Source organism: Rhinichthys klamathensis, unplaced genomic scaffold (genome assembly GCF_029890125.1).
Source record: "Rhinichthys klamathensis goyatoka isolate OS25496 unplaced genomic scaffold, OSU_Roscu_1.1 h1tg000165l_1, whole genome shotgun sequence".
NCBI classification, from domain to species: Eukaryota; Metazoa; Chordata; class Actinopteri; order Cypriniformes; family Leuciscidae; genus Rhinichthys; species Rhinichthys klamathensis.
This window is the reverse complement of record NW_026606697.1, coordinates 5,132,588-5,156,987: the sequence shown is the minus strand read 5'-3', so window position 1 is coordinate 5,156,987 and position 24,400 is coordinate 5,132,588. Positions and strand designations below refer to the sequence as shown.

Here is a 24,400-nt window from a genome sequence, read left to right as displayed (position 1 = left end):
CTTTTCACAGAAAGATCATATCTGCACTGTAACATGGAAAACCCATGGGCAATAATAACTGATTGGCATTTTGGTGTTGTTACATGAGTAAATGATTAAAAGTTTTTTGCCCTTGAGTCACACAAAAACGTGCAGACGGTCACATGTCTTGTCTTGTATAGTGAGTGTTTAACAGCACGTTGAACTTGGCTGGCAGTGACATATCCTCAGCCCACCTCCCACGGTTGACTTTCTCAACTTCCTTTGACCTTTTATTTTTTGTCTTGATCACGTATAACATCCTCTTTCAGGATTTACTGGAAAACACAAAAAATATGTAGTTTTATGTATTTCTACAATAATTTAACATTACGTTATACATTCATATATATGTGTGTGTGTGTGTGTGATATAAATTGGGTGTATGAGTCTGGAAAGCCATAAACTCATAATGCTGTTCAAATAAAAGTTCATGCATTATTAAGCCCAGATACATTGAAAAAGGTCAAAACATAGGAATTATTGAAATGTTGACAAATTCTGAACTTCGATCTAAACACAAAAGCATTAGATTAGAAATGTGGGTTCTGAAGAAGAATGTCCCGTGCCGGCCGGCTGAAGCCAGTTTAGAGTCAGAGGCACACCCAAGCCCAAGTAAGGGAATGACGGGGAGGGAGAAAATGGGAGGGGGTGCATTCTGGGAAATCACACAGTGGGGTAGAGTGGTTTTGTTTGGATAAGGCTCTTAGCGCTGCTGGTTTATATTTCCCTTACTGTAATCAATTGTTTATTTTTATAAAAACAGTTGTTTCCTCCAAACTTACAGTATTGGGGAACTCAGCGTTTCATAAAGACATTGATTCCGGTAAACTATGTAGGGGAAAAAAAGAAAAAAAGCCCATTTATTTGACATAGGCCTATACATTTTTTTTTTTTTTTTTTTTTTTTTTTACTACAGTTTTAACAACCGTACATATTTCTGAGTGTGTGTGACAAGTTTAAATGTCACCTTAAATCTAAAAACACACCTAAATGAAACCCCCCTCTTTTGACAATGATTTACAACTTGGCTACTGTAGGGTTAATTCTGGTAAATAGGCCTAGAATAGGCCTATTTACCAGAAATAACCCTACAGTAGCCAAAGATCTACCCACACACACACACCTGGTTTCGGTTTTCCCTTTGATGATGGGAATAGGTGTTTTCATAAATCTAAAATGCCTGGCAAAATCAGTAAATGGGGAATCCCAAGCTTTAGGGGGGAATTCAGGAACACTTTTTGCCACTATAAGCGTGGCTACTAGGTAAAAGTGTCCCAATCAACCTAAATTAGCCCCATTTCTATTTATAAACGTAAACACCAATTACATCTGTAAAAAAAAAAAAAGCATGGTAAGACACCTAGGGCAATCTGATTTAACTTTTGATCATGTTAGGTCATGCATTTGGAGGGCAAATGACATCACCGCGCCTAGAGCCGATGACATCACTTCGTTTGTTTGGAAAGTCCTGTTGCTAAAGGAAGTTTATCTGAGAGAATGGGAGCCGAAACACGCCTCCCTCCTACACACACGCCTTCACCAAACTACTACTAGCCTATATAAGAATCTCCGAGGTGAGTCACCGGCACTTTATTATCAACTAAGAGGAGTTCGCAACACAAGCAACCAGGACACCATGGTTCCAGAAACGGAGTGCGGAATCTGCTACCGGACTTACAACGCCAGTCGGAGGTGTCCTCGACACCTGACCTGCAAACACTCGTTTTGTGAGAGCTGCCTGTTGACGCTCGCGAGATCCGCGGAGAGTCCCGTTACCGTACCCCGGATAGTGTGTCCGCTGTGCCGTCACTCCACCTCGCTGTCGGCGGAGAGAGTCCAAGACAACCTGCCGGTAGACGAGGACATTTTTGAGCGTATAGTAACCGCGCGCAGCTCTGAGGAATGCACGGATGATGATGATGACGACGACACCGAGGAGCCCGAGAGGGACCCGTCCAGCCCACCAAAAGAGGACGTTTCACCACCTCCTACATCCCGAAAAGGACACCTGATGAAAAGCATAAGACGCCTGTGCAAAAGAGTCACCGGGGATCGTGTGCGGAGAAGTGAGTATTTCACCTCTATAACGTGCTCGTTATAAACTGGCATCTGCGTTTAATACATTAATTGAGTACCTAAATACTAATTGTCATTTGTGTTTTCAGATTGTTTGACTAATGAAGACCTGAGGGACCTGGCAATGATGTCCTGCTACATGTGAAATCGAAGTTGTTGATCGTCTCAACTGTGTTCTCACACATTCCTCAATCCAAATGATGAAACCACACATGCACGATTTAATGGACCAGGTGTAATCATTGAAGAATCAACTGTTGAAAAACACACTGGTTTACTGCTAATCTGAATAATTGGGGTGGATGTGGACCCTTTAGTGTCTGTTGGTGTCAGTAAGCTACCCTGCTTCGTGCTTATGACTGACACCTGCAATGGGAATATATGAATGTGTGATTGTTTTTGTTTGTGTTTCGGCTGAAGAGGTGGAATGTCAGTGCCCGTGGGACTGTTTGCTGTTGGGTGTGCCTTGTTGCCATAACAGAAATGTACGGTTGTCCCAAAGCAACCCATAAACATAACAAAACATGTTAAAAAAAGCTTTTTTTTCCCCCCCTTCTGCTGAAATGAACCACATTGCCAATAGATTATTCATTTTAGACCATTTCTTTGGTGCTGTTGTTTGCTGTTACGAAATGATGGAAAGAAAAGGGAAGGTTAGCCCTACTCCTTTTTTTAATGGTCATTTATTTGTATGGAAGAATTGCTAAATGTTTCCTGTATTTGTTGTATCCTTTTAATTAGTATAATTATAAGGAGTTTTTCAGTGTTACATTTGTATCAAATAGAGCCTCAATTATGTCTGTACTGTACAAGTTTCAAGATCACTAATTATTTTTATATATTTATTTTAAGTATTTTACATTTGTTTTACTGTATATGATTTACTGTACATGTGTACCAAATAAAACTTTTTATAATATTTATGACAAGTTTAGCACACTGTTTGTTTTGTTTTCAGAAAGCCCCAGAGTCCCACATTTTCATAATATTTTTAGAACCCATAAAGATATGTGAGTGTGCGTTTGCAAATGTGTGTGTGTTTAGCTTTAAATGCATTCAGGTGAGCCTCATCAGTGATCAGCACGATACTGATCAATAGTGTTTCAGTGAGCCCACATCAGTAGGGTAATTTTGAGCAGGTGTGATAAAAAAAGCTTTGTGTGGCACATAAGCACAAGTTCATTAGTCCTCGAAGCATGTCTCTTCAATACTATCTGAGGTAAGTGTTCAGTGCTTAATTGCAACAGTTTATAAACCCATTTGTCCATTATTGTAATGGATAATACATTTTTTTCTATAGACTGCCATTGGTTTGTTTGATTCTCTCTGTTGTGGGATGTTTTCCTGAACTGTCAGTAGGTAAGATTTAGTTCCAAGAATAATTTGAGTCTGTAAATATTTAGAACGGTTTTAAGTGTTTTTCAGAAAACTTTGAAATAAGCTATGAAGCTTATAATATGACAAAATGATTTGAATTGTGTAAATGTGAATTATTGACAACTTAGTGTAATCTAACAAAATGTAATATTGTGAGGTATTTTAAGGACTATTATTAGAAATCTAATATTTAAGCTGTGTTCTAATTTTTCTACTCTTAATATTAAATAAAAAAACGACTGAACGAACGATACACGGATTCTCTTTAACCACCACCACATTTGCACCAGAAAACTACTGTCTGCAGTGCAGCCAAAATACTCTGTTCGACTTTTCTGAGATCCTTTACTCTTCCCTGTGGATGACCTATGACCTACTTTCTGTATGATCTGAATTTTCCACGTTTTGAATTTTAGAAAACTGAATTTGAAGTTCCGAATTTCTTCTTCATCTTAAACTTGAATCTGTATTTTTTTTTAAACGGGATATTTGCAGTCTATAAAATTTAGCCATAAAACATTTCAATTCGTTAAATTTCAAATATTCGTTTAAAGAAATCAAATTCAGAACTTCCACATAATATTCAATTTTGTTAGATTACACTTGTCAATAATTCAAATTTACACAATTCAAATCATTTTGTCATGATAAGCTCCATAATAAGCTGGCTTTAAATTTGCTGCCATATCTAATTAGAATTAACTTAAGTATATTATGTCTTTAGGAGACATCACGGAAAATGATCCAAAGATCAAAAAACAGGCGTTGGAAAATTTCAGAAGTGTTAATCCAGCCATCCAAAATTCAGTAAGACGCACTCTTCAAAGGAACGTAGAACAATTTACCAACCAATATCCGCTGCCGAGGATCACTTCCTCTCTATACAGCCAGAGAAATGATGGCAATGCCAAAAATCCAAGCTTCAGTCCCACCGAGGCAAGAGCCTCTGCAGATGTTATCTATTACCGTTCAGTCCCAAATACCTCATCCAATGTCAATAGTAGACCTAATCCTGTTGAATTGTCAAGCGTCAAATATGATGATGGAATTGATGCCAAAAGAAGCTATGCTTTCCAAACAGTCCAACCGGAACAAAATCCTTTATACTTCACCGGGAACCAAAAGAGCTCTAGTGATATTAATCCGGCCCCATGGCTGATGAGGAAAGGTCTGAGAAATGAAGTGCATGCAGCAAATGATTATAGATCTGGGCCATTTGACTATCAGCATATTTCAAAATCTAAATCAGAAATGTATTCAGGCAGTTCGAGACCATTAGGACTCAATGAACCCTATTTGAGGGGAAATATTTCTGGCCAGCCGATCATCAGACCAGCACATGCTAAAAGCATTCCAGCTAATTATAGGTCTGGAAGCTCAACTGTGAAGCACGACATGAGGCACAGAAGTGATGGAAATGTTCTGTTTGATAACTTGCTTCAACACAATGGCCAGAATCAAAAAGTCCTGAGAAAATTTGTACCATCAAGTCCGTCTCTCTCAATTGTAAGAGCAAATCAGCAAGCGAGCAAATCATTGCCACGTGACTTTTATGCTGGGGCCGAAGCCAATTCCTATGAGAATATGAGGGATGTATCTCTTTCCAAGGTGTTCAAACCTCCAGCCGTTCAAACCCCAATGACTCCTGTGATTAAGATGTCAAATTCAAATAGAGGTCAAAGCATCCTTCCCTTAATAAAGGCTCACATGTTTTCTTCTCAACATGATCAGGTCAAGCAGTCTAACTCTGAAAGGGTCGCCAGCCCAAAAGAAAATCCGCCAAGTAGCTTTGAGTATGGAAATACAAAATCGGCCATGAGCGGATACACTTTCAAGGACATTCAATTGACACAGACACAAAATGGGTACCAAAATCGGGGACATAGTAGTCCGAGTTCTACGCCCATTCAAATGTTTCACAGCCAAAAGAAGTATGATAATTTGGCAACAGGCATGTCTGCCATCAGGCCTTCAGGGACCAATGGTGTCCGCTCGTACAAAGAGTCCTTATTAGATGTAAACAGTGGCATCCGAAGACCGATGTCTGAGCTATCCAACCAGTCAAAACAGGGCACACATTTGACCCCACGAATGCACTTTGCAAAGAACACATTGTTTTCAGAACATGATGTACATTTGAATCTACCAGACTCAACATATAATTCATTAAAGAAGCCAAGTCAGCATAATGCGCGAAACCGGACAGATCTTAATTCCTCCGCCCAAAGTACAGTACAATCATTAGTCACTAAAAATTATCCAGTGCTAAGTCTCACGCCGGGTTACACAATGAAGAACGTCCACAGCGTTAGTCCATTTGTGTCTGGTCCTCAAGGCACATCTGCATATTCAGGTATGTCTAGTAGCCGAACCCGACCATATTATCTGACTTCTAAAAAGCCATTTGCTTTTAGAGGTTTCATGTTTACCCCTACGTTGCATACACCTCTACAAAAAACAGAAATGCACTCTGTCCAAAAGTCTTTCATAAACTCTTTATCTAATGTGCAACATGCCCCTGCTCATCCTCGTAACGCCCTAAATGCACTTGCTCAAAAACCCTTGACGCCTAATAGCTATGAAAAATCACTTTTCCAGATCAAGGACATTGAAGCAAGCCAAGAAAAACAACCTGATTCTTTTGATAATGGACCTCAGCGTAAAACTGTCTCTTCGACTGAAGCTGCAAGTAACGCCAAGTCTGACGCTCCAAAGCACCATGCTGTTAGAGGTCAAGCTTTAGTGAAGAAAGTAATCGGCACAAATACTTCAGCGGGTCTTGGCACAATAATGGAACATCCTAAAATAGCGTATGATGGATCAAAATTGGATGAAGTCCAGTCAAAAACATCTCAGAATTGGATTTCAAGCAGGTTTACCTCAGCACAGAACACTCAAGCTCAGGCTGAATCTAACCAAGGTGAAATACCAACAGTGAGATCCTCAAACGGCAGGTTTGATGGACCCAACACGTACTCAGCGTCCATGAAATCTAGCAACAGTCATTGGGATCCCACATCAGAGCCTGTTCTTCCGATCCTCAAGTCTTCTCTTATGAACAAAATGACTGGATCTCCTCAAATGGGCAATGTTGTTATCCAGCCACTTCACAGGTATAACTTCAAGGAACATGAAGGTCTGGTAAATCCAACAAGGGAAGTTACGAAGGACAGAAACTCAGTTGGAGTAGCACAAACAAATATTAGTGAATTATTGAGACCAACGAGTAGCGTTGTGACTGGTAGGCAGGTTGAAGTGACTCAAGAAGGAAAGAGATCTGGAGAAAATTCAAACAAGAATATCCATGCAATCCCATCCTCTCAATCTGTAATATATAGAGCTGCTGACGTTAGTAGTCATAAAACCGACAGCCCTTCGACTATATACAGACCTGCTAACAAACATCGCAGTAAAGCTAACATCAAACAAGCTAATTTAACTTCAGTCTGGACGAATGAAACCACTCCAATCTCAAAAATGGATATCGACCTCAGTGCTGTCGGTGTGTCCCAGGCATCGAGTCCCACAAGCAGCTTTGTTGTCGGAAGGTACGTCAATCCGTTTAATAAAGTCTCAACCAAATCAAACCTCAACATGTCTTCAACAAAAACAGGACTTAACAATTATAAACCAGTTCGGTTTTCAGATATAGCAGGTAGCGCCTTCTTCACAAAACCACGTTCTGCCGTCAGCAAGGCAAAGGAAGAAGTGGATCTCGTAAGTGATCAAAACGCCTCCAATTCAACCCAATTGATGGAGGAAATCTTTAAAGAGCTGCTTTTTGGCACAACAATAGGCAATTCCTATATGACCTTGGCCTTACAAAATGAAACTGATGAAAGTGATTTGGATTTAAGTGGACCTGAGCTTATGACAACAGCTGCTATGGACATCACCACACGATCTCAGCTTCCTATAGACATCACCACACGATCTCAGGTTCCTATAGACATCACCACACGATCTCAGCGTTCATTTACAGAAGACTATACTCTACCTCAACCAACTGTCTATTCGTCTGAGCCACAGCTGGATCATACTACATCTACAGCAGAGGGTACTGATCCATTTTATGAGGGAACATTGATACCCAATACCACTTTGTTGGTCACAATTACCTCAGGATGAGATCTGCCTCTTGCAGATTTCATCTGTATTTACTTCAATGGCGGCCGTCATCAACGCCAACAGACTGCAGTGTTTCTCTTTTCTGTAGGTAGATGGCGCCAGATCTGTCATCAAATTTGCCATTAAATTTGTGAGTTCTGAGTTTCATGTAGTTTTCTCTTTACTTCCCTTTGATAAACAGCATTTGTTAATATAATTTTTGGTTAATATTTCGCCCATGTTCTTTTCCAAGCATAGCAATATATTGAGATTAAGATGTCTTATATCGAACTGAGTCTTAATACAGTAATAGCCTAAAAATGTGAGTTTAAGAAGTTTTCTTGTTGATGAACATAGTGTAATTAGTTTACTTATGGGCTCATACTGTACATGCGTGAACATGCATTCAATTTCTTAATAGTTTAGTTCCCAAATTCCCCATGGATCTAGGCTTAGTTTGCTGGGAATTTCCAAGTTGCCTTTTATGAGTGCTACTGAAAAACTATGATTTTAGTTGTTCAGGGAAAATGCAGAGCTGAAACTTAATCACGCATTGAAAATAATTGTTTATTTCTGCATTGGTAAAAAACAAAACAAATCTGCTCTAGCCGGGTCATTCCTCTTGTGCAGTAACTTTTAATCTCTGGAACTTATAAGATAATGAATATGCTTGTGATGTACTTTGAGGAAGTATTTTTTATGAAATTGAATACCAGACTTTCAGAAATATATTCTGGTTAAAATCAACTTAACCTTTATTCAACTTATAAAGTGGCAAGAAATAAGGACCTTTAGCTAATATCCAGTGAGCAATTGCGAGGTTACATGACGATGCCTGCTTGGTTAATTGTGTGATCTATAAAACACAAAACAGAATCCATCAAATCCATTGCTAAACTGTAACTCGGGTTTGTGTGGTTGTTTTTATATCAAAATAATATCACTTCCTGCAGTATGATTGCAGTATGATGCCATTAAGATGTCATCAATGAGTGATCTTTCTATTTATTTTAAAAGTGAAATTAAGGACATGGGTAACAATGTTTCCAAGTGAACATGTTTTGTTTAAAATGTTTAGAGTATAGAGAGAAGAAAAATTAATTAACACTTGGCAAAAAATGCAACATTTAACAGTGAAAATATTTAAAATGTCATTCCTGTTCACTTAGTTGTGATATTGAGATGAATGGAAACTGTTTAAAAAAAATCTCTTCCATGATTTTGCCAAGTCAGACATGTTCCTGGATCAACAAACTTTGTTGATCCTGGAACAACATTCCTGTCTGAAAATGTTGTCCTACCCCTAGACCTAACCTTACCCATAACTTATCCCTTAAACCAGAGGGGAATAATAGGTGAATAACACTGATGTAGAAGCACCCAACCCTGTTTGTAAGCCTAAACTTGACATAAACTGTAAACGTGTCCCTCAAATCTGATTGGTTGATTGGAATGTTGTTCCAGGATCAACAAAGATGTTGATCCAAGATCATGTTGTACTTTGTGAAATCACGTTCCCCTCCCCTCCACGAAAATGTATTTCTGAAATAAGATTGACCCAGTCACTAATCAAATTCTGTCCACAATATGTTAGGAAGGTTGATCCAACAATATGTTTTCAGTGCGTGTGCCTCAGATGGCCACCAGATGGGATGTGTGCGCTGTCAGAAGGATCTCACGGGGTTCTTGGAGTTTATGGTGGAGTTGTTTTCTTCTTTAATAAGGACAGAACTGCCAAAAAAGAAAAATGTATTTGAGCAAGCATGCAATGTGTGAACACACAATCATCACTCTGAAGTATTTAGCATGCAATAAAATAAAATGTATTACTCCATGTTGAATGAATCAACATGTTGAACAAATAATTTCTGACTAATCAAAAAACATCATTAATGAGGGTTCGAGTTTTGCTTCTGCATCAAAGCCGTAACAGCCACATTTGTAAGAACGACCCCTAACCTTTTCCCATTAGAGGGGCCTAAGTAAAAAAAAATCCCCTTGTCTACGCCCCATATGAACTGCCCAGCATGAGGCCAGGACAAAGAAAAAAACTGAGGGGTTTTCTGTCAATCATGACCACATACATTGTACAATGGATTACCACACTTCCCCCTAAAATGCTTTGACATGGGAACATTCCATTCCTTAAGAAGTTTACCGTGAGAATCTAAAGCTTTACTGTATGAAAAAGTTTGATATTTGAATTACAGTAGTCAACATTTGAAGTGGATCAAAACCTTTCATCCAAGTTATACATGAATTTTGAACAATACCCGTTCTTGCCTTAGGACAACTTTGATGCACTTTTTTGATCGACTTCAAATGTTGACGACTGCATTTTCCCAGTTTCACGACAAGTATAAGCTAAAAGACAAAAATGCCTGAGAGTGTGTGAACACGTTGCATTCTCACCCAAGTCGTCTTGTTTTTCCCTCCCTCCGTCCCTCCCTCTTTCTGCGGGGGAATTCTGTAGCATGTGTCTGTGGGATCTCAGGCAGCTCTTGGGGAAAATAAAATCTAGAGGCCCCGTAGTGACGCGACCCCTCCCGCTCTCGCACCGCTCGGCTATTCACACAGCACAGCTAGTCTTAGGGTACAGGGAGCCTTTTTGTTCAGATGTGAAGCCAATTTCTGATAGCTTCAGTCTTAGCCATTCAGAAAGAACCCCCTAAATCTCATCTGAGCTTCCTCAGTTTAACTGTCTAAACAGCTTTTAGCACATAAACATGTTGATATGCTAAATATGGCCATTAGCAGGTAGAGAGATGGAATACGTGGAGTGAAAGAAACTGGTCAGGAAGAAAGCTGTTTCTGTTTAGCGGTAATGACGGGGTATTAAAATGCATTAAAAACATAATTACCCTCCATGCTGTGGGCGATGAGTACGCACAGCAAAACTACTGTTCCCCATCGACCCGCGTCTGCTGAACTTTGGTTGGACCATCCACTCAAACGACTGGGCAATCAATGAGGCTCATGGATTAAACGCATTACTGACTACAACTGTGTCAGATTTAAATCTGCGAGGAAAGAAGATTAAACAGAGGACTGTAAAAATAAAAAACAACGTAAATGCTGAATTAGCTTATGATAACCAAGACTAGTACTGTGTCTCTGTCACTCTCTTTCTCGTGTGCACATACTTGCTGGCCTTCCTGCATCGCTGAGCCAAAAGGGAAGTAATAAAGCAGGAAGACTTCCTGCTGTAGCTCAGCTGTAAGAGAGTGTGTCGCGAGGCTAAAGCTGTTAGCAGCCCTATAAAATTAGCATAAGGTGAAAGCTAACAACTTTGAGGCTGGACTGGGGTGAGCGAGGCTAGTTGTAACACACATGGTTTAAAAGTTTCCACACATGCTAAGCATTACAATTTTAGGTATAGGCCTATTTACTAGTTGCCTTGTCAACACTAGGGTGAATTCAGGGTGAGTGGGACACTTTTTGCCTTTGAGATGACTTGGAAAACGAGCCCAAATCAACCTGAATTCACCCAAGCCTATATGAAGAAAAAATTGCGCCTCAGGGACGTGCCAACTTTTGAGTACAGCTTGGAGTGAAAATTGTTCCTGTGGGGGAATAATGATTCATAAGCTTGCGATTCAATTTGGATAGGCCTAGGCTATACATAAATGTTATTTTTTCTCTAGGAAAGAAACGTATAAAAATAGGCAACTTAAACTGTACAGGGAACCTACTATTTAAAGGATTAAAATTAAAAACTGATTTGTATAAAATTGCATTTTAGACTTTTTATAATAATAATAACGTTATAAATGTAGCCGGTGAGGTGGCAATTAGTAGAGGGTGTGGCCAGGTAGGGTTTTTAAGCAGGCACCTGTAGGGAGGCCTAGAGAGGAGGTCCAATCTTTTTTGGAGTTGTGCTGTTTGGTAGCACTTCTTTGTGTGTTGGTGCACAGACGCGGTCTGGTTGAGCAGGTAGGCCAAGCAAATATTTATTGTGTTGTGTTAGGTTTACAAAGCTTGTTTTTTACTGAATTATGTTTTAAGTGCAGACACAAACATCGTGCTGTCCTGTGACGTTCATGTTGGTTTGTGCGTGATCGGTCTGATGAGCAGGTAGGCTAAATAAATAGTGATTGTTTTGTTTCCTATTTAGGACGCCTTGTTTTATTAATTAGGGAATTGTTTTTAATGCAGACGCAAACATTGTGTATTTGTAGGTCATTTGGTCACGCCCGTTCCTATCTTGGAAGTTAGTCCAGGGTTTGGGGCTGTGTCGCAGGTAATGTGAGGTTTTTTTATACAGTGCTTGTAAGTGTCTTGATTTTATTTTTCTAATGAGATTAAAGTAAACAAAATACGTTTTGTGGTTATTTTTGTGTATTGTTAATTGTGTTTTTGTATTTTTGTATTAGGTTTAGTTGATCGCTGTTCCTCGTGTGTTTGTTTTTTGTTTTGATTTCCCCGTTTAGCCAGTACCTGCATGTGCGCTGTATGCCTCCAGCGCAATGAGTGTATAGATGTTGTGAATCGTACTGGCTAACGGGGTGTTTTCTTTTTTTCTTGTTCCTTGTTTGTATATCACTTCCCAGCCTCGTGTTGCTAGCCAACCCTTGTACTCTCTGTACTATATTGACGCTTTAAAACACATAAACTATTTATTTGCATGAGACTTAAGGTTGTAGTGTCATTGTTTTTTGGTTTGTTTTGAGTGTGCGGTACTTTTATTTAATATGATTTTGGGGTTGTTTGTGTAATGTATTTTGTTTTATTTTGAATTGTCCTGTGTGACCAAGTTGGGATTGTATTGGGGTTTGTAGGGGGTTGGCTGGTTGGTAACATCCGTGTAGGGGGAATGAGTTTTCTGTTCTACAATGTACCTTTTCTTTGATTTGATATGTATTGTTTATTTATCAATAAATCCCTTTTTTTGTGAGTACATTGAAGTTAGTTTTTTTTATCTCCCTTGTTGGAAGGAACGGTTACTCCTCGGTAACATTTTGGCGTAGTCGGCAGGATAACCAGTTTCTTTTGTGGTATTAAAGGCTGGGAAGTGGATGGTTTTTTTGTTTTTTGTTTTTGGTAGGGAGGAACAGCGATCAGCTCGTGGGACGACTGCTTCTGGCGACATCGGATTGGTCTACTGCAGTTATGGCGGAGGAGCTGCAGCAACTACGGGAGCAGTTAGATCAACTGCGAATTGAAAATGAAAGACTAAGACGACAGCCTCAAGCTGGAGGTTCAGCAATTGGTGTGTCGAGTTCGGTCCCAGAAGGTAATGGACAGCGGCGTGAACAGGCCGCTATATATGTGCCTAGAGAAAGAAAATGTTCGAATTTCTCTGGTAAATTGTCCCCTGGCTCTCTTTCTCTGGAGGATTGGATTGAAGAGGTGGAGAGTTGTATTAGAGGGAGACATATATCTGAATCAGACAAAGCCATGTTTGTTTATGATCATTTAGAGGGAGAGGCTCGGACTGAAATTAAGTTTAGGCCTGAGGAAGTTAAAGAGAACTCCACTGAGATATTTTCAGTGTTGCGTGAACTGTATTGTTCTTCTTCTCCCTATGTAATCCTTCAACAGCAGTTTTTTGACAGAAAACAGAAGGAGGGGGAATCTTTACAACAGTTTTCTCATGCATTAATGGATCTTATGGACAAGGTACGAAAAGCTAACCCTAATGCTGTGTCTGACTATCAGGTGGTTCTGCGAGATCAATTTTGTGAAAATGTTCAGGACCATACCCTTCGTAGAGAACTAAAGAGGTTGGTGAGGCAGAATCTTTCTTTAACTCTCCTTGACCTACGCAAGGAGGCAATGCGTTGGGTGGAGGAGGGACAGCCTCAAAGAAACCGATCAAGTAGAGTAGTTCCTCACTCATTTGAAACTCAAGCTGTTACTACATGTGAAGAGAACCGTGTGGTTGGTTCTGAATTTGCTGAATTGAAAGATATGGTCCTACGACAGCAGGCACAATTGGATTTGATTCTTAAAACTTTGAGTACTCCAGAAGGGGCTGCAAGTAATGTTAATAGATTCCCTAGACCTAGTAGATTTCGTAGAACACCTGATGGCCAACCCATATGTATCAAATGTAATAAAGCTGGTCATATAGCAAGATATTGTACAACCAATATACAAACTAGGCCTGTGCCGGCTGTGGGTTCTAGTGGTGGGGCAGTTGTGGAGTCTGTCTCGTCGGCGGAAAACTAGAGCCCTCCAGGGTGCAGAGCCACACACTGGAGATGAGGACATTAGGCTCAAAAATTGATTCTCATGCTTTTTCTAGTTTAGTAGGGTCTTGTCCAACATTAAAGATTAAAATGGGAACGGTTGAGGTGTTGTGCTTACTAGACACAGGGTCTATGGTTACCACTGTAACAGAGAGTTATTTTAACCATTATTTTTCGGATTTGGGGGAAGGGGATCTCCGTGACTGTGCATGGTTGGCATTGAAAGCGGCAAATGGGATGGATATTCCATGTGTGGGGTATGTAGAACTTGATGTTAGTTTATTTGGGGTTACATTACCTAGGAAAGGGATTTTGATTGTAAAATATGCCTGTTCACCTAGTATGTATGCTCAGAAGGAGAAGATTCCAGCTGTACTGGGTATGAATATTATCCGAGAGTGTTATGTTAATTTATTTAATGAACATGGTACAGAGCTTTTTCAGATTCCCCAAATACGAGCAGCTACCCCAGCATGGAAACAGGCACTCCGCTGTTGTCAAAAAATTGAAGCTGTGTCACATTCTTCTTCTGAATTTAAGGTGAGAGTTCAGGGTAAAAACCCTGTCCGTGTTGCTGCAGGTACCATGACTATGGTTCCGGTGACCTGTCCACAAGTTTCAGGGGCTGTGATAGAGTTTCTCTTAGAACCTTTGGGGCCAGAGGAAAATGCCCTTCCAGAGGGTTTGCTGTTGTCTCCTTCGCTGGTATATGCAGAGAGAGGGTTAGTGTATGCACCCATTGTTAATGTAGGTAGTACGGAGGTATGGGTGGCACCACGTCGTATTATAGGTACAGTCCAAGTGGTGAACGTGGTTACTGCCACAGGGCCGACATTACAAATATGTCCTGAAAATGTTTATAGTGCTCAGGTGTCTGTTCATGTGGCTGAGCAGTTGTCTGGTGGTAACATTGATCTTCCTTCCTGTAAAGGACTTACTGAACAGGAAGCAGAACTGGCAAAGCAGCTATTAAATAAATATCAGGTCATTTTTTCCACTACTGAGGGCGATATAGGTTGTACAGCTCTGATTAAACATGAGATTCCGTTGGAGGACGATAAACCAGTTAGACAGCCATATAGACGAATCCCTCCCTCTCAGTATGAGTCCGTAAGGGCTCATATTCAGCAGCTTTTGGACAGTAAGGTGATAAGGGAGAGTAGTAGTCCTTACTCGTCCCCGATTGTTCTGGTGCAGAAGCGGGATGGAACAATTAGGATGTGTGTTGACTATCGTCAATTGAATACGAAAACTAGAAAGGACGCTTATCCACTGCCGAGAATTGAAGAGTCTTTGGATGCTCTGACTGGGGCAAGGTGGTTTTCCACCTTAGATTTAGTAAGTGGGTACAATCAGGTTGAGGTAGCTGAGGCAGATAAGGCAAAGACAGCTTTTTGTACTCCCTTTGGGTTGTTCGAATTTAACCGTATGCCCTTTGGGCTGTGTAATGCCCCAGGGACATTCCAAAGACTCATGGAACGGCTGTTTGGGGATAAGCGGTTCTCTTCTTTGCTTTTGTATCTGGATGATATAATTGTATTTTCCTCTTCTGTACAGGAGCATTTGTCACGGCTGGAGGAGGTCTTTAAGCGATTGCAGATGGAAGGTCTTAAGATTAAATTGAGCAAATGCAGTTTTTTTCAGAAGCAGGTGAAGTATTTGGGGCACCTAGTGTCTGAGCAGGGGGTTTCCACTGACCCCGACAAAGTGGCAGCAGTAAAAGAATGGAGTTGCCCAGTACACTTGGCAGAGCTTCGTTCATTTTTAGGTTTTGCCAGCTATTATCGCCGGTTTATTGATGGATTTGCTAAGCTGGCTAAGCCTCTTCATGAATTGGTAACAAGATTGAGTGGTTCTGCAAGAAAGGGCAAGACTCCAAGGCTGCCTTTAGCCTCTGTGTGGGATGCAGAGTGTGAGAACAGTTTCCAAACATTAAAGACAAAGCTGGTTACTGCACCTGTGCTTGCTTATGCAGATTTCCGTAAGCCATTTGTTCTGGAGATAGACGCAAGCCATCAGGGTTTGGGGGCAGTTTTATCCCAGGAGCAGAGTGGTAAGCTTCGTCCCATTGCTTATGCCAGTAGGGGTCTGCGGAGGACAGAGCGGAATATGGAGAACTATAGCTCCATGAAACTGGAGTGTTTGGCCCTAAAATGGGCTGTATGTGATAAGTTTAGAGAATATTTGTTGGGGAATGACTTTGTTATTTATACCGACAATAATCCTCTCTGTCACCTGCAGACCTCAAAGTTGGGTGCTCTTGAACAGCGATGGTTATCCCAGTTGGCTTCTTTTAATTTTGTGATGAAGTACCGCCCAGGAAGGGTTAATCAAAATGCGGACGCACTGTCTCGACAGGCCATGAACAATGTGTTTCCAGGAACCAAACTTCCCCAACTGTTACAGCAGCAGGTGAGGGGAAGATCTCCAGAGCGGGTAGTGGTGAGTGGCAGTGAGGTTGCTGCATTGCCTGGATGTTCACAGGTAGATCTTTCTCATTTGCAGAAGGCAGACCCAGTTATCGGCCCTATTGCCAAGGCTTGGGAGGCAGGTAGCGTTTTGCGTTCTTCAGAGTTTACTGGTGGGGGTCGAGAGGTAAAGGAACTGGCTAGGCAGTGGGACCGATTGTGTGAGAAGGATGGGTGCTTATATCGTTTAGTGTACACACCTGATGGTCATCGAGAGATATATCAGTTACTGTTACCTCAAAAACTTCAAAGGGAGGTGTTTTGTAGTTTGCATGACAGTCATGGGCATCAAGGAAGAGACCGAACGGTAGAATTAGTGAAGCGTCGCTGTTACTGGCCAGGGATGGTGAGAGATGTGGAGCAGTGGTGTCGGGAATGTCAGCGGTGCATCCTCGCTAAAGCGGTTCAACCAAAAGTGAGGTCTTTTATGGGAACACTACAAGCATCCCGGCCTCATGAAATTTTGGCTGTCGATTTTACCGTGTTGGAACCTGCAAGTGATGGGAGGGAGAATGTGTTGGTGCTCACTGATGTTTTTTCTAAGTTCACTCAGGCCATCCCTACTCGGGATCAGCGAGCAAGTACTGTGGCGGAGGTTTTGGTCCGGCATTGGTTCCATTTATTTGGGGTCCCTTGTCGTCTGCATTCTGACCAAGGGCGAAATTTTGAAAGTAACCTTATTAGTCAGTTATGTAAGGTTTATGGTATACAGAAGAGTCGCACTACCCCATACCATCCACAGGGAAATGGGCAGTGCGAACGGTTTAATCGTACTCTCCATGATTTGTTGCGGACTTTGCCTCCAGAGAAAAAGAGGCGGTGGCCTCAACATCTGCCACAGCTTGTTTACGCTTATAACACCACAGTGCATTACTCCACTGGTATGAGCCCGTATTTTTTAATGTTTGGATGTGAACCCAAATTACCAGTTGATTTCTTGTTAAATAATCAATTGGAAGAGACTGCAGAGACACCTGAGCAGTGGATCGTGGAACATCAAGGTAGGCTTCAGGCAGCATACGGTGAGGTACAGGAGAGACTGAGAGAAAAGGTTGCCCGTCGTAACAGACGTGATGAGGATAGAGTAAATGATAAGGGTCTTGGAGAAGGCGAGTTGGTCTATCTCAAAAGCCATCATCGTGGACGACATAAAATTCAGGATGTGTATGATTCATGTCTGTATAAGGTGGTGCGTGAACCAGGAGAGCAGGGCGTTGTGTATTCTGTTGCTCCTGTGTTTCAGGCTGGGCCTGTGAAGCAGGTCCATCGGATGGAAATGCGAAAGGCGTTTATTGACCCTGTCTTAGATGATGTAGACTCGACTGTGTCCGAAGCGGTTGGCTTGAATAGTGGGTCTACCACTGATTCAGATAGTGATTCGGCCTCATGTATATTATTGCAAGATGATTGTGATGGGTCACCTCCTAGGACGGGTGAGGATAGTGCCTTGGAGGGTTCCCCTGTATCAGAGGCTCAACCCCTAGAGCCGAGGCGTTCTAGGAGAAGTACAGCGGGTCGGCATTCAAACCCTTATAGATTGCCTCGAGCTGCAGTTGCACCCGTAGTTGGGGAGGAGTTGTAGTCCCAGAGACAGATGTGATATGCTGTTTATGGTAATGAGAACACTTCTTTGTGTGTGCATCGGCGGGTCGCCGATTAATTTCTGGGGGGAAGAATGTAGCCGGTGAGGTGGCAATTAGTAGAGGGTGTGGCCAGGTAGGGTTTTTAAGCAGGCACCTGTAGGGAGGCCTAGAGAGGAGGTCCAATCTTTTTTGGAGTTGTGCTGTTTGGTAGCACTTCTTTGTGTGTTGGTGCACAGACGCGGTCTGGTTGAGCAGGTAGGCCAAGCAAATATTTATTGTGTTGTGTTAGGTTTACAAAGCTTGTTTTTTACTGAATTATGTTTTAAGTGCAGACACAAACATCGTGCTGTCCTGTGACGTTCATGTTGGTTTGTGCGTGATCGGTCTGATGAGCAGGTAGGCTAAATAAATAGTGATTGTTTTGTTTCCTATTTAGGACGCCTTGTTTTATTAATTAGGGAATTGTTTTTAATGCAGACGCAAACATTGTGTATTTGTAGGTCATTTGGTCACGCCCGTTCCTATCTTGGAAGTTAGTCCAGGGTTTGGGGCTGTGTCGCAGGTAATGTGAGGTTTTTTTATACAGTGCTTGTAAGTGTCTTGATTTTATTTTTCTAATGAGATTAAAGTAAACAAAATACGTTTTGTGGTTATTTTTGTGTATTGTTAATTGTGTTTTTGTATTTTTGTATTAGGTTTAGTTGATCGCTGTTCCTCGTGTGTTTGTTTTTTGTTTTGATTTCCCCGTTTAGCCAGTACCTGCATGTGCGCTGTATGCCTCCAGCGCAATGAGTGTATAGATGTTGTGAATCGTACTGGCTAACGGGGTGTTTTCTTTTTTTCTTGTTCCTTGTTTGTATATCACTTCCCAGCCTCGTGTTGCTAGCCAACCCTTGTACTCTCTGTACTATATTGACGCTTTAAAACACATAAACTATTTATTTGCATGAGACTTAAGGTTGTAGTGTCATTGTTTTTTGGTTTGTTTTGAGTGTGCGGTACTTTTATTTAATATGATTTTGGGGTTGTTTGTGTAATGTATTTTGTTTTATTTTGAATTGTCCTGTGTGACCAAGTTGGGATTGTATTGGGGTTTGTAGGGGGTTGGCTGGTTGGTAACATCCGTGTAGGGGGAATGAGTTTTCTGTTCTACAATGTACCTTTTCTTTGATTTGATATGTATTGTTTATTTATCAATAAATCCCTTTTTTTGTGAGTACATTGAAGTTAGTTTTTTTTATCTCCCTTGTTGGAAGGAACGGTTACTCCTCGGTAACATAATAATAATAATATATTTTTAATTATAAGAGTAAAAATATAATGAATATGTAATATAGTGCTTTTTTTTTGCAAAATGCTTATCTTTAGAATACATTTTTCACGCTAACTATTGTTTATGGACTGAATGGCTTTTCTTAGATGTAAGGTTACATGACATATTGTTTAAAATCTGTTTTATTGTCGTCTTTCCGCAGTTGAAACACTGATTACATTTCAATAAACTGTAGGTTCTTTTTAACAAACCCTCGGATGTTCATTCTTGGTTATTTTGTGCTATAACAAGTAGTAAGAGAAAGTGATAAGTTCGCACGCGCTAGCTTGAACTGAGGAACTACAGCAATCCGTCACGCCACATTAAAGAGCGCCAAAACGGTATTTATCGTTTGAATTTCGTAATAACACTTACAGAATTTGAAAGCTGAGACTTTGTTTTATATCAAAAGTACCCTGCATTGTCTTGTCTGTCATACCCGTGTCCTCTTGCTCCGCGATGTTATTTTCAACTGTGTGTGTGTGTGTGTGTGTGTGTGTGTGTGAGGAAAATGGACGTGTGGCGTGGACGTTGTGAGTCTCGCGCTGAATGCGTGACAATTAGCAGCCCAGTGTCACTGATATTTAATTTTACCATTGCAAAAGTACATTTCTAACATATTTTTTTTTTGTTTTTTTTTTGTGTTTATTTAGAAAATGGACAAACCTGCAATTATTTTAATCTCCAGTTTCGATGTTTTTACTAGGCCTACTTAGTTAACTTGCAGAAGACACTAGCCTATGGCCTTAAGGATATGATTCACATTAATATATTTTCTGAATTTTATTGAGAAATCATGAGAAACTGTTTGAAAAAAGACATTTATTCAGCAAGGAGGCATTCAATTGATCAAAAGTGACAGTATAAGACATTTACAATGTTTCAAAAGATTTTTTATTTTCAAATAAATGCTGTTATTTCAAACTTTCCATTCATCAAAGAGTCTTGAAAAAAATGTATCATATGGTTTCCACAAAATGTTAAGCAGCACAATCTTTTTAACAAATGTTTCTTGCGCATCAAATCAGCATATTAGAATGATTTCTGAAGGATCATGTGACACTGAAAACTGAAGTAATGATGCTTAATATGAACAAATTATCAAATAAAACATTTCTTTTGTTTATTGAAATAATTGTAATAATTATTTTACATTGTAAAAAAAAATCTCAATAGTACTTTTACTCCATTTTTGATCTGCTAAATGCAGCCTTGGTGTGCATAAGATACATCTTTAAAAACATTACAAAATATGACCGCATTTTTGAACAGCAGTGTGCATATATTCCCTTTTTGTGTACATATTTACTAGACAATATTTTTTCTACTGTTTTTTTATATCCTCTGCTCATTTTCTGTATGCGCCTTTCACAACTCATTTTATTTCTGTTTTATAACATTTCTAAATTAAACAGGATATTTCATTAGAAAAAATAGTGCAGGACTTAAACATTAAACATAGGGAATTTATTGGATCGAAAAAAATGTGTGTCACGTAGCAATGCTTGTATAGATATTTGGTTATTTGTTAACATTATCCTGCATGGCCAAATATAATGTAAAGAAATAGGCTACTTTAAAGTCCCCATGAAATCTATTAAAATTGACTTATCCATGCACAGGGTTAAAAAAAAATCACACTTTACTGCTTTTCCCAGCTCCTAATACATTCAGCTTTTTTTACATCATTTTTGTCACTTCTTTTCATGTCAAAAGTTCAAAAAGAGCCATGTATTTCTTTCCTAGCCTTCAGCCGTGTGCGGAGCCTCAGACCCCCGGGACCAGGCGGTGAAAATACAGGCACGTGTGGATTACAAACCAGGTCACGGGAAGATCAGAACCTCACATCTGCGTTTCTCCTGTAGGTGAGAGTGTGTGTCCTCAGTGGCCATCAGGTTTCTCATGCATGTGCTGCTGATGTGCGCAAGAATAAAAAATGCTGCAGCATAGCAAGTGTTTTTAAGTGCTGCAGAGTTTGAGGTTTAATTCACCTTGAGAAGAGCCGTCCCGGGGCCTGTGTGTTCTGAATAATACAAGTACTCCTGTAGTAACAGGCCACCCATGAATATGTGCCCTCACTTCCAGTCCTAGACGCCCAGCCTCCTACCCATGTCAGTGTGTGTGTGCGCATGACAGTGAAACCAGACTTTCCATGCACATAAAGATCTCTTTTGTGTTGGTGTAACGTGCATGAAAAATGTGTGGAATGACCCTTAAGACTCTGTATACTGTATGGTATCAGCTCTGACTAAAGCTAGACCGCTTGCTATTCATAGATGTATAGCCCGAGATACTGTTACAGAGAGAACGCATGACAGGGCACATGCCATGTATGGCATTTACACCGCAGAATAAAGATTTAAAAAAAATGTAATTGAGATTTGAAAACGTTACATTGTCAGATATATACAGTAAAACCGCAATTACAAGAATCAGTCACAATGATGAGAAATAATGTCTCGTCTGTCATAATTATGGGATTATGAAGCTGAATACATTACGAAAGTAATATGTGCTTGCTTTAGTGTGTAATTGCTATGAGTGATTTTTTTTCTTTTATTTTTATTGTTTTGACTTGATTTCACGAAATGGAGCAGAAAATAGAGCATAACTTTACAATACTTTTCAAAAAGCCCCACAATACTCATAAAAAACATCCAGTTTTTTGAACAGACATGAACACAAAGACATGTTAACACACACACACACAAACGCATATATATATATATCAGTGGTGTGCATTGGTGTTCAGTTTATATATATATATATATATAAATCAAATGTAAATTCATGTCCCAGTTACACTTAATGTCACATTTTTCTGGTTAAATAAACATTGTTACATAAAATAAAAAAAAACTAAATACAATACTATTTTGTATTTTACATTAACAATCTTATTAATGTTCTATTTATTAAAACCCAGTTTAAATCTAATCAAATTAGCGTTTTTAAGCATTTTTTACATTATATATATTACATTACATTACATTATAGATATAAAGCTGTGATATCTAAGTGGTCGAGCTGTTTACTTACTTTTTAACCTGTTAAGTGTCACCCCCTTTTTTTAATATACATGAAAATGCACATTTCAAACTTGAATGGTTGTAATTCAAGAATGCTTTGGAATATAGACGTAAGATTGGTCTCGTTTTAAAGAAGACATTTGGCAGATTTTTATAGAAGTGAAATAAATTAAGAAAGTGAAACAGAAAAAAAGTTATAGAAGTTTGAGTTTATGAAAATGTACAATGTAAAAAATTTAATTATTCATATTTTTTATAAAATATATATTTTCAAAACCTGGGCGACTCTAAAACTGCCAAAAAAAATCAAAGCCAAAAATCAAAACAAGTTGTGTTTCAAATTTTAGGTTGATTTCTCAAAAAATGAGCTTTCAGTAAGATTTTGTTTGGACGCAGTACCAAACTTTTTCACTAGGGCACAACCAGACTCCATTACTGCCCATATAAGGGCGCCTCCATTTCCAAATGTGTTTTGAGTGATCTGAACCATAATTTCCACAATTTTCATACAATTTATGAAGTAGACATCCTATTCAGAAGTAATATGAGAAGTTTGGCAGATTTTGATATGAATTCAACCTCTAAGAAACACATAAAAAGAACAAGTATGTGCGTTATAGCTCGCTGCCACATCACAAATGGTGAATCTATAATTTTTTTCTTTATATTTAAAAACATTTCAGACCTTTTTTTCTGAAAAAAATTGAATGCTATCTTTTGAACTCTTGGCATGAAAACAAACTGAGGTTTCTACCCTTCTTTCATGATTTTTCATGTTCATCACTATTTCAAAATAAAGGTCTGAACACGCCTTGGAGTATGAAAATATTCTTGTTGCAAATTGATAAATTACGGCTCCTCTGTAGTTTATTTTGAAAATCAATCACCAAATATGGAAACTAGAGATTATAAGCTTTCAACTGATATATAGTTTGTCAAGATTAGTTTAGGTTTAGTATAGGATATTACTGTTTAAAAAATGTAATGGATTTGGGCCCACCGGTGGGCCGGTGACACTTAAGAGGTTTTAGTCTTACTTTAGTCTGTTAACACCATCATTTTGTTCATTCAGACTGATTTGCGAACCCGGAAGGCACATGAAAATAAGAGGCGGGATTTATCACACGGACCAATCACATCCAATCATAGCGGGATGGAGGCATTGCCTCCTCTCATGTGATTTCCCCCATTCATTCTCAGTTACCCCGCACCAAACGCACCGCACGCTTTAGGGGGTCTGTTAAAAGTCAATGGGCTCAGGGGAGGCAAGAGAGACGCGGCGTCCCGCTGTAACTTTACCGAGTGTCGATGTTGGACAGTGCTACTTTAGACAACAAGTGATTTATACACTTTTAATATACACTTATATGTATATACATGTATAGTTTGTCAACAGGAACCAAACACAGAGTGCATGAGAACAACTTTAGTAAAGTTCTCAAAGTTTCTTCCAAAGTAGCTTTATAACATGCAGCAGCAAAGCCTGTAGAAACGCCCTCTGTCATCTAACGGGCCAGTTCACACAGAACGCAATTTTGCTGTTAAAAAAAGGTAAAAGCGCAAGTTCTAGAGGCGCTTTTTTTATTGAGCTTTTAACTTGATCTCTGCGGTTTTAGACTGCTGTGTGTCATGTGCGTGAGACGTGAGATAAAGAAGATATTTTGAGAAATCTATCAGTGTTGTTTTGTCCATACAAGGAAAGTCAGTTGGGTTCGATGTTGTTTGGATCCCAATGTTCTTCAAAATATTATCCTTTTGGATGAACTACCCCATATTTTGCCTTGCAACTCCCCAACCTTGACTTCAGTGGTACTGGAAACATTTATGTTCTGAATGTATATGGTATAAACACATATTGTTTCAGTTCATTGGCTTGACCTCGATCAACTTGTGGTGTGATTGTTGAAATGCACTCAAAGCTGAGTTTAGATATCATTCTTTTGAATGAACAATATGTGGGATTCCACTTATGATTAAAGGAGAAACTGGTTCTGTTCAGTGTGTATTTACATTATGGGCTCAGTTTACATAAACAATAATTGTTATTTTGTATCCAAGCAAGTAGTAATATGTGTACACGGTAATATTATTACTTTAATTTAAATACTTTTCCCTTGAAAAGTAAAGTAAGGGATTACTCTTAATTACAGCTACTTCTGATGTAATTGCAATAAATATTATATGTAGGGATACACCAATATGAAAATGTTGGCCGATACGATAACTGATAATTCTT

At 39.5% G+C, this 24,400-nt stretch overlaps 2 protein-coding genes across 2 annotated transcripts; both read left to right on the top strand.

The window, feature by feature from the left end:
* The first annotated feature begins 1,607 nt into the window (after positions 1-1,607).
* Positions 1,608-2,289, top strand: si:ch73-335l21.4 (E3 ubiquitin-protein ligase-like). Its single transcript, XM_056259119.1, has 2 exons — positions 1,608-2,087; positions 2,187-2,289. The coding sequence occupies exons 1-2, from the start codon at positions 1,658-1,660 to the stop codon at positions 2,240-2,242; spliced, it is 486 nt and encodes a 161-aa protein (XP_056115094.1). The 5' UTR covers positions 1,608-1,657; the 3' UTR covers positions 2,243-2,289.
* A 4,473-nt stretch (positions 2,290-6,762) lies between these two features.
* Positions 6,763-7,611, top strand: LOC130091449 (uncharacterized). Its single transcript, XM_056259340.1, has 2 exons — positions 6,763-7,413; positions 7,444-7,611. Exons 1-2 carry the CDS (start codon positions 6,952-6,954, stop codon positions 7,600-7,602), a joined length of 621 nt encoding a protein of 206 aa, XP_056115315.1. The 5' UTR covers positions 6,763-6,951; the 3' UTR covers positions 7,603-7,611.
* Positions 7,612-24,400: the final 16,789 nt, after the last annotated feature.

Excerpts from the sequence above, each read along its gene's own strand:
- si:ch73-335l21.4 (XM_056259119.1), top strand. The coding sequence starts at position 1,658 with ATGGTTCCAGAAACGGAGTGCGGAATCTGCTACCGGACTTACAACGCC. Across the intron at positions 2,088-2,186 it reads CGGGGATCGTGTGCGGAGAA|ATTGTTTGACTAATGAAGAC; the intron begins GTGAGTATTTCA and ends TTGTGTTTTCAG.
- LOC130091449 (XM_056259340.1), top strand. The coding sequence starts at position 6,952 with ATGGATATCGACCTCAGTGCTGTCGGTGTGTCCCAGGCATCGAGTCCC. Across the intron at positions 7,414-7,443 it reads ACATCACCACACGATCTCAG|CGTTCATTTACAGAAGACTA; the intron begins GTTCCTATAGAC and ends ACACGATCTCAG.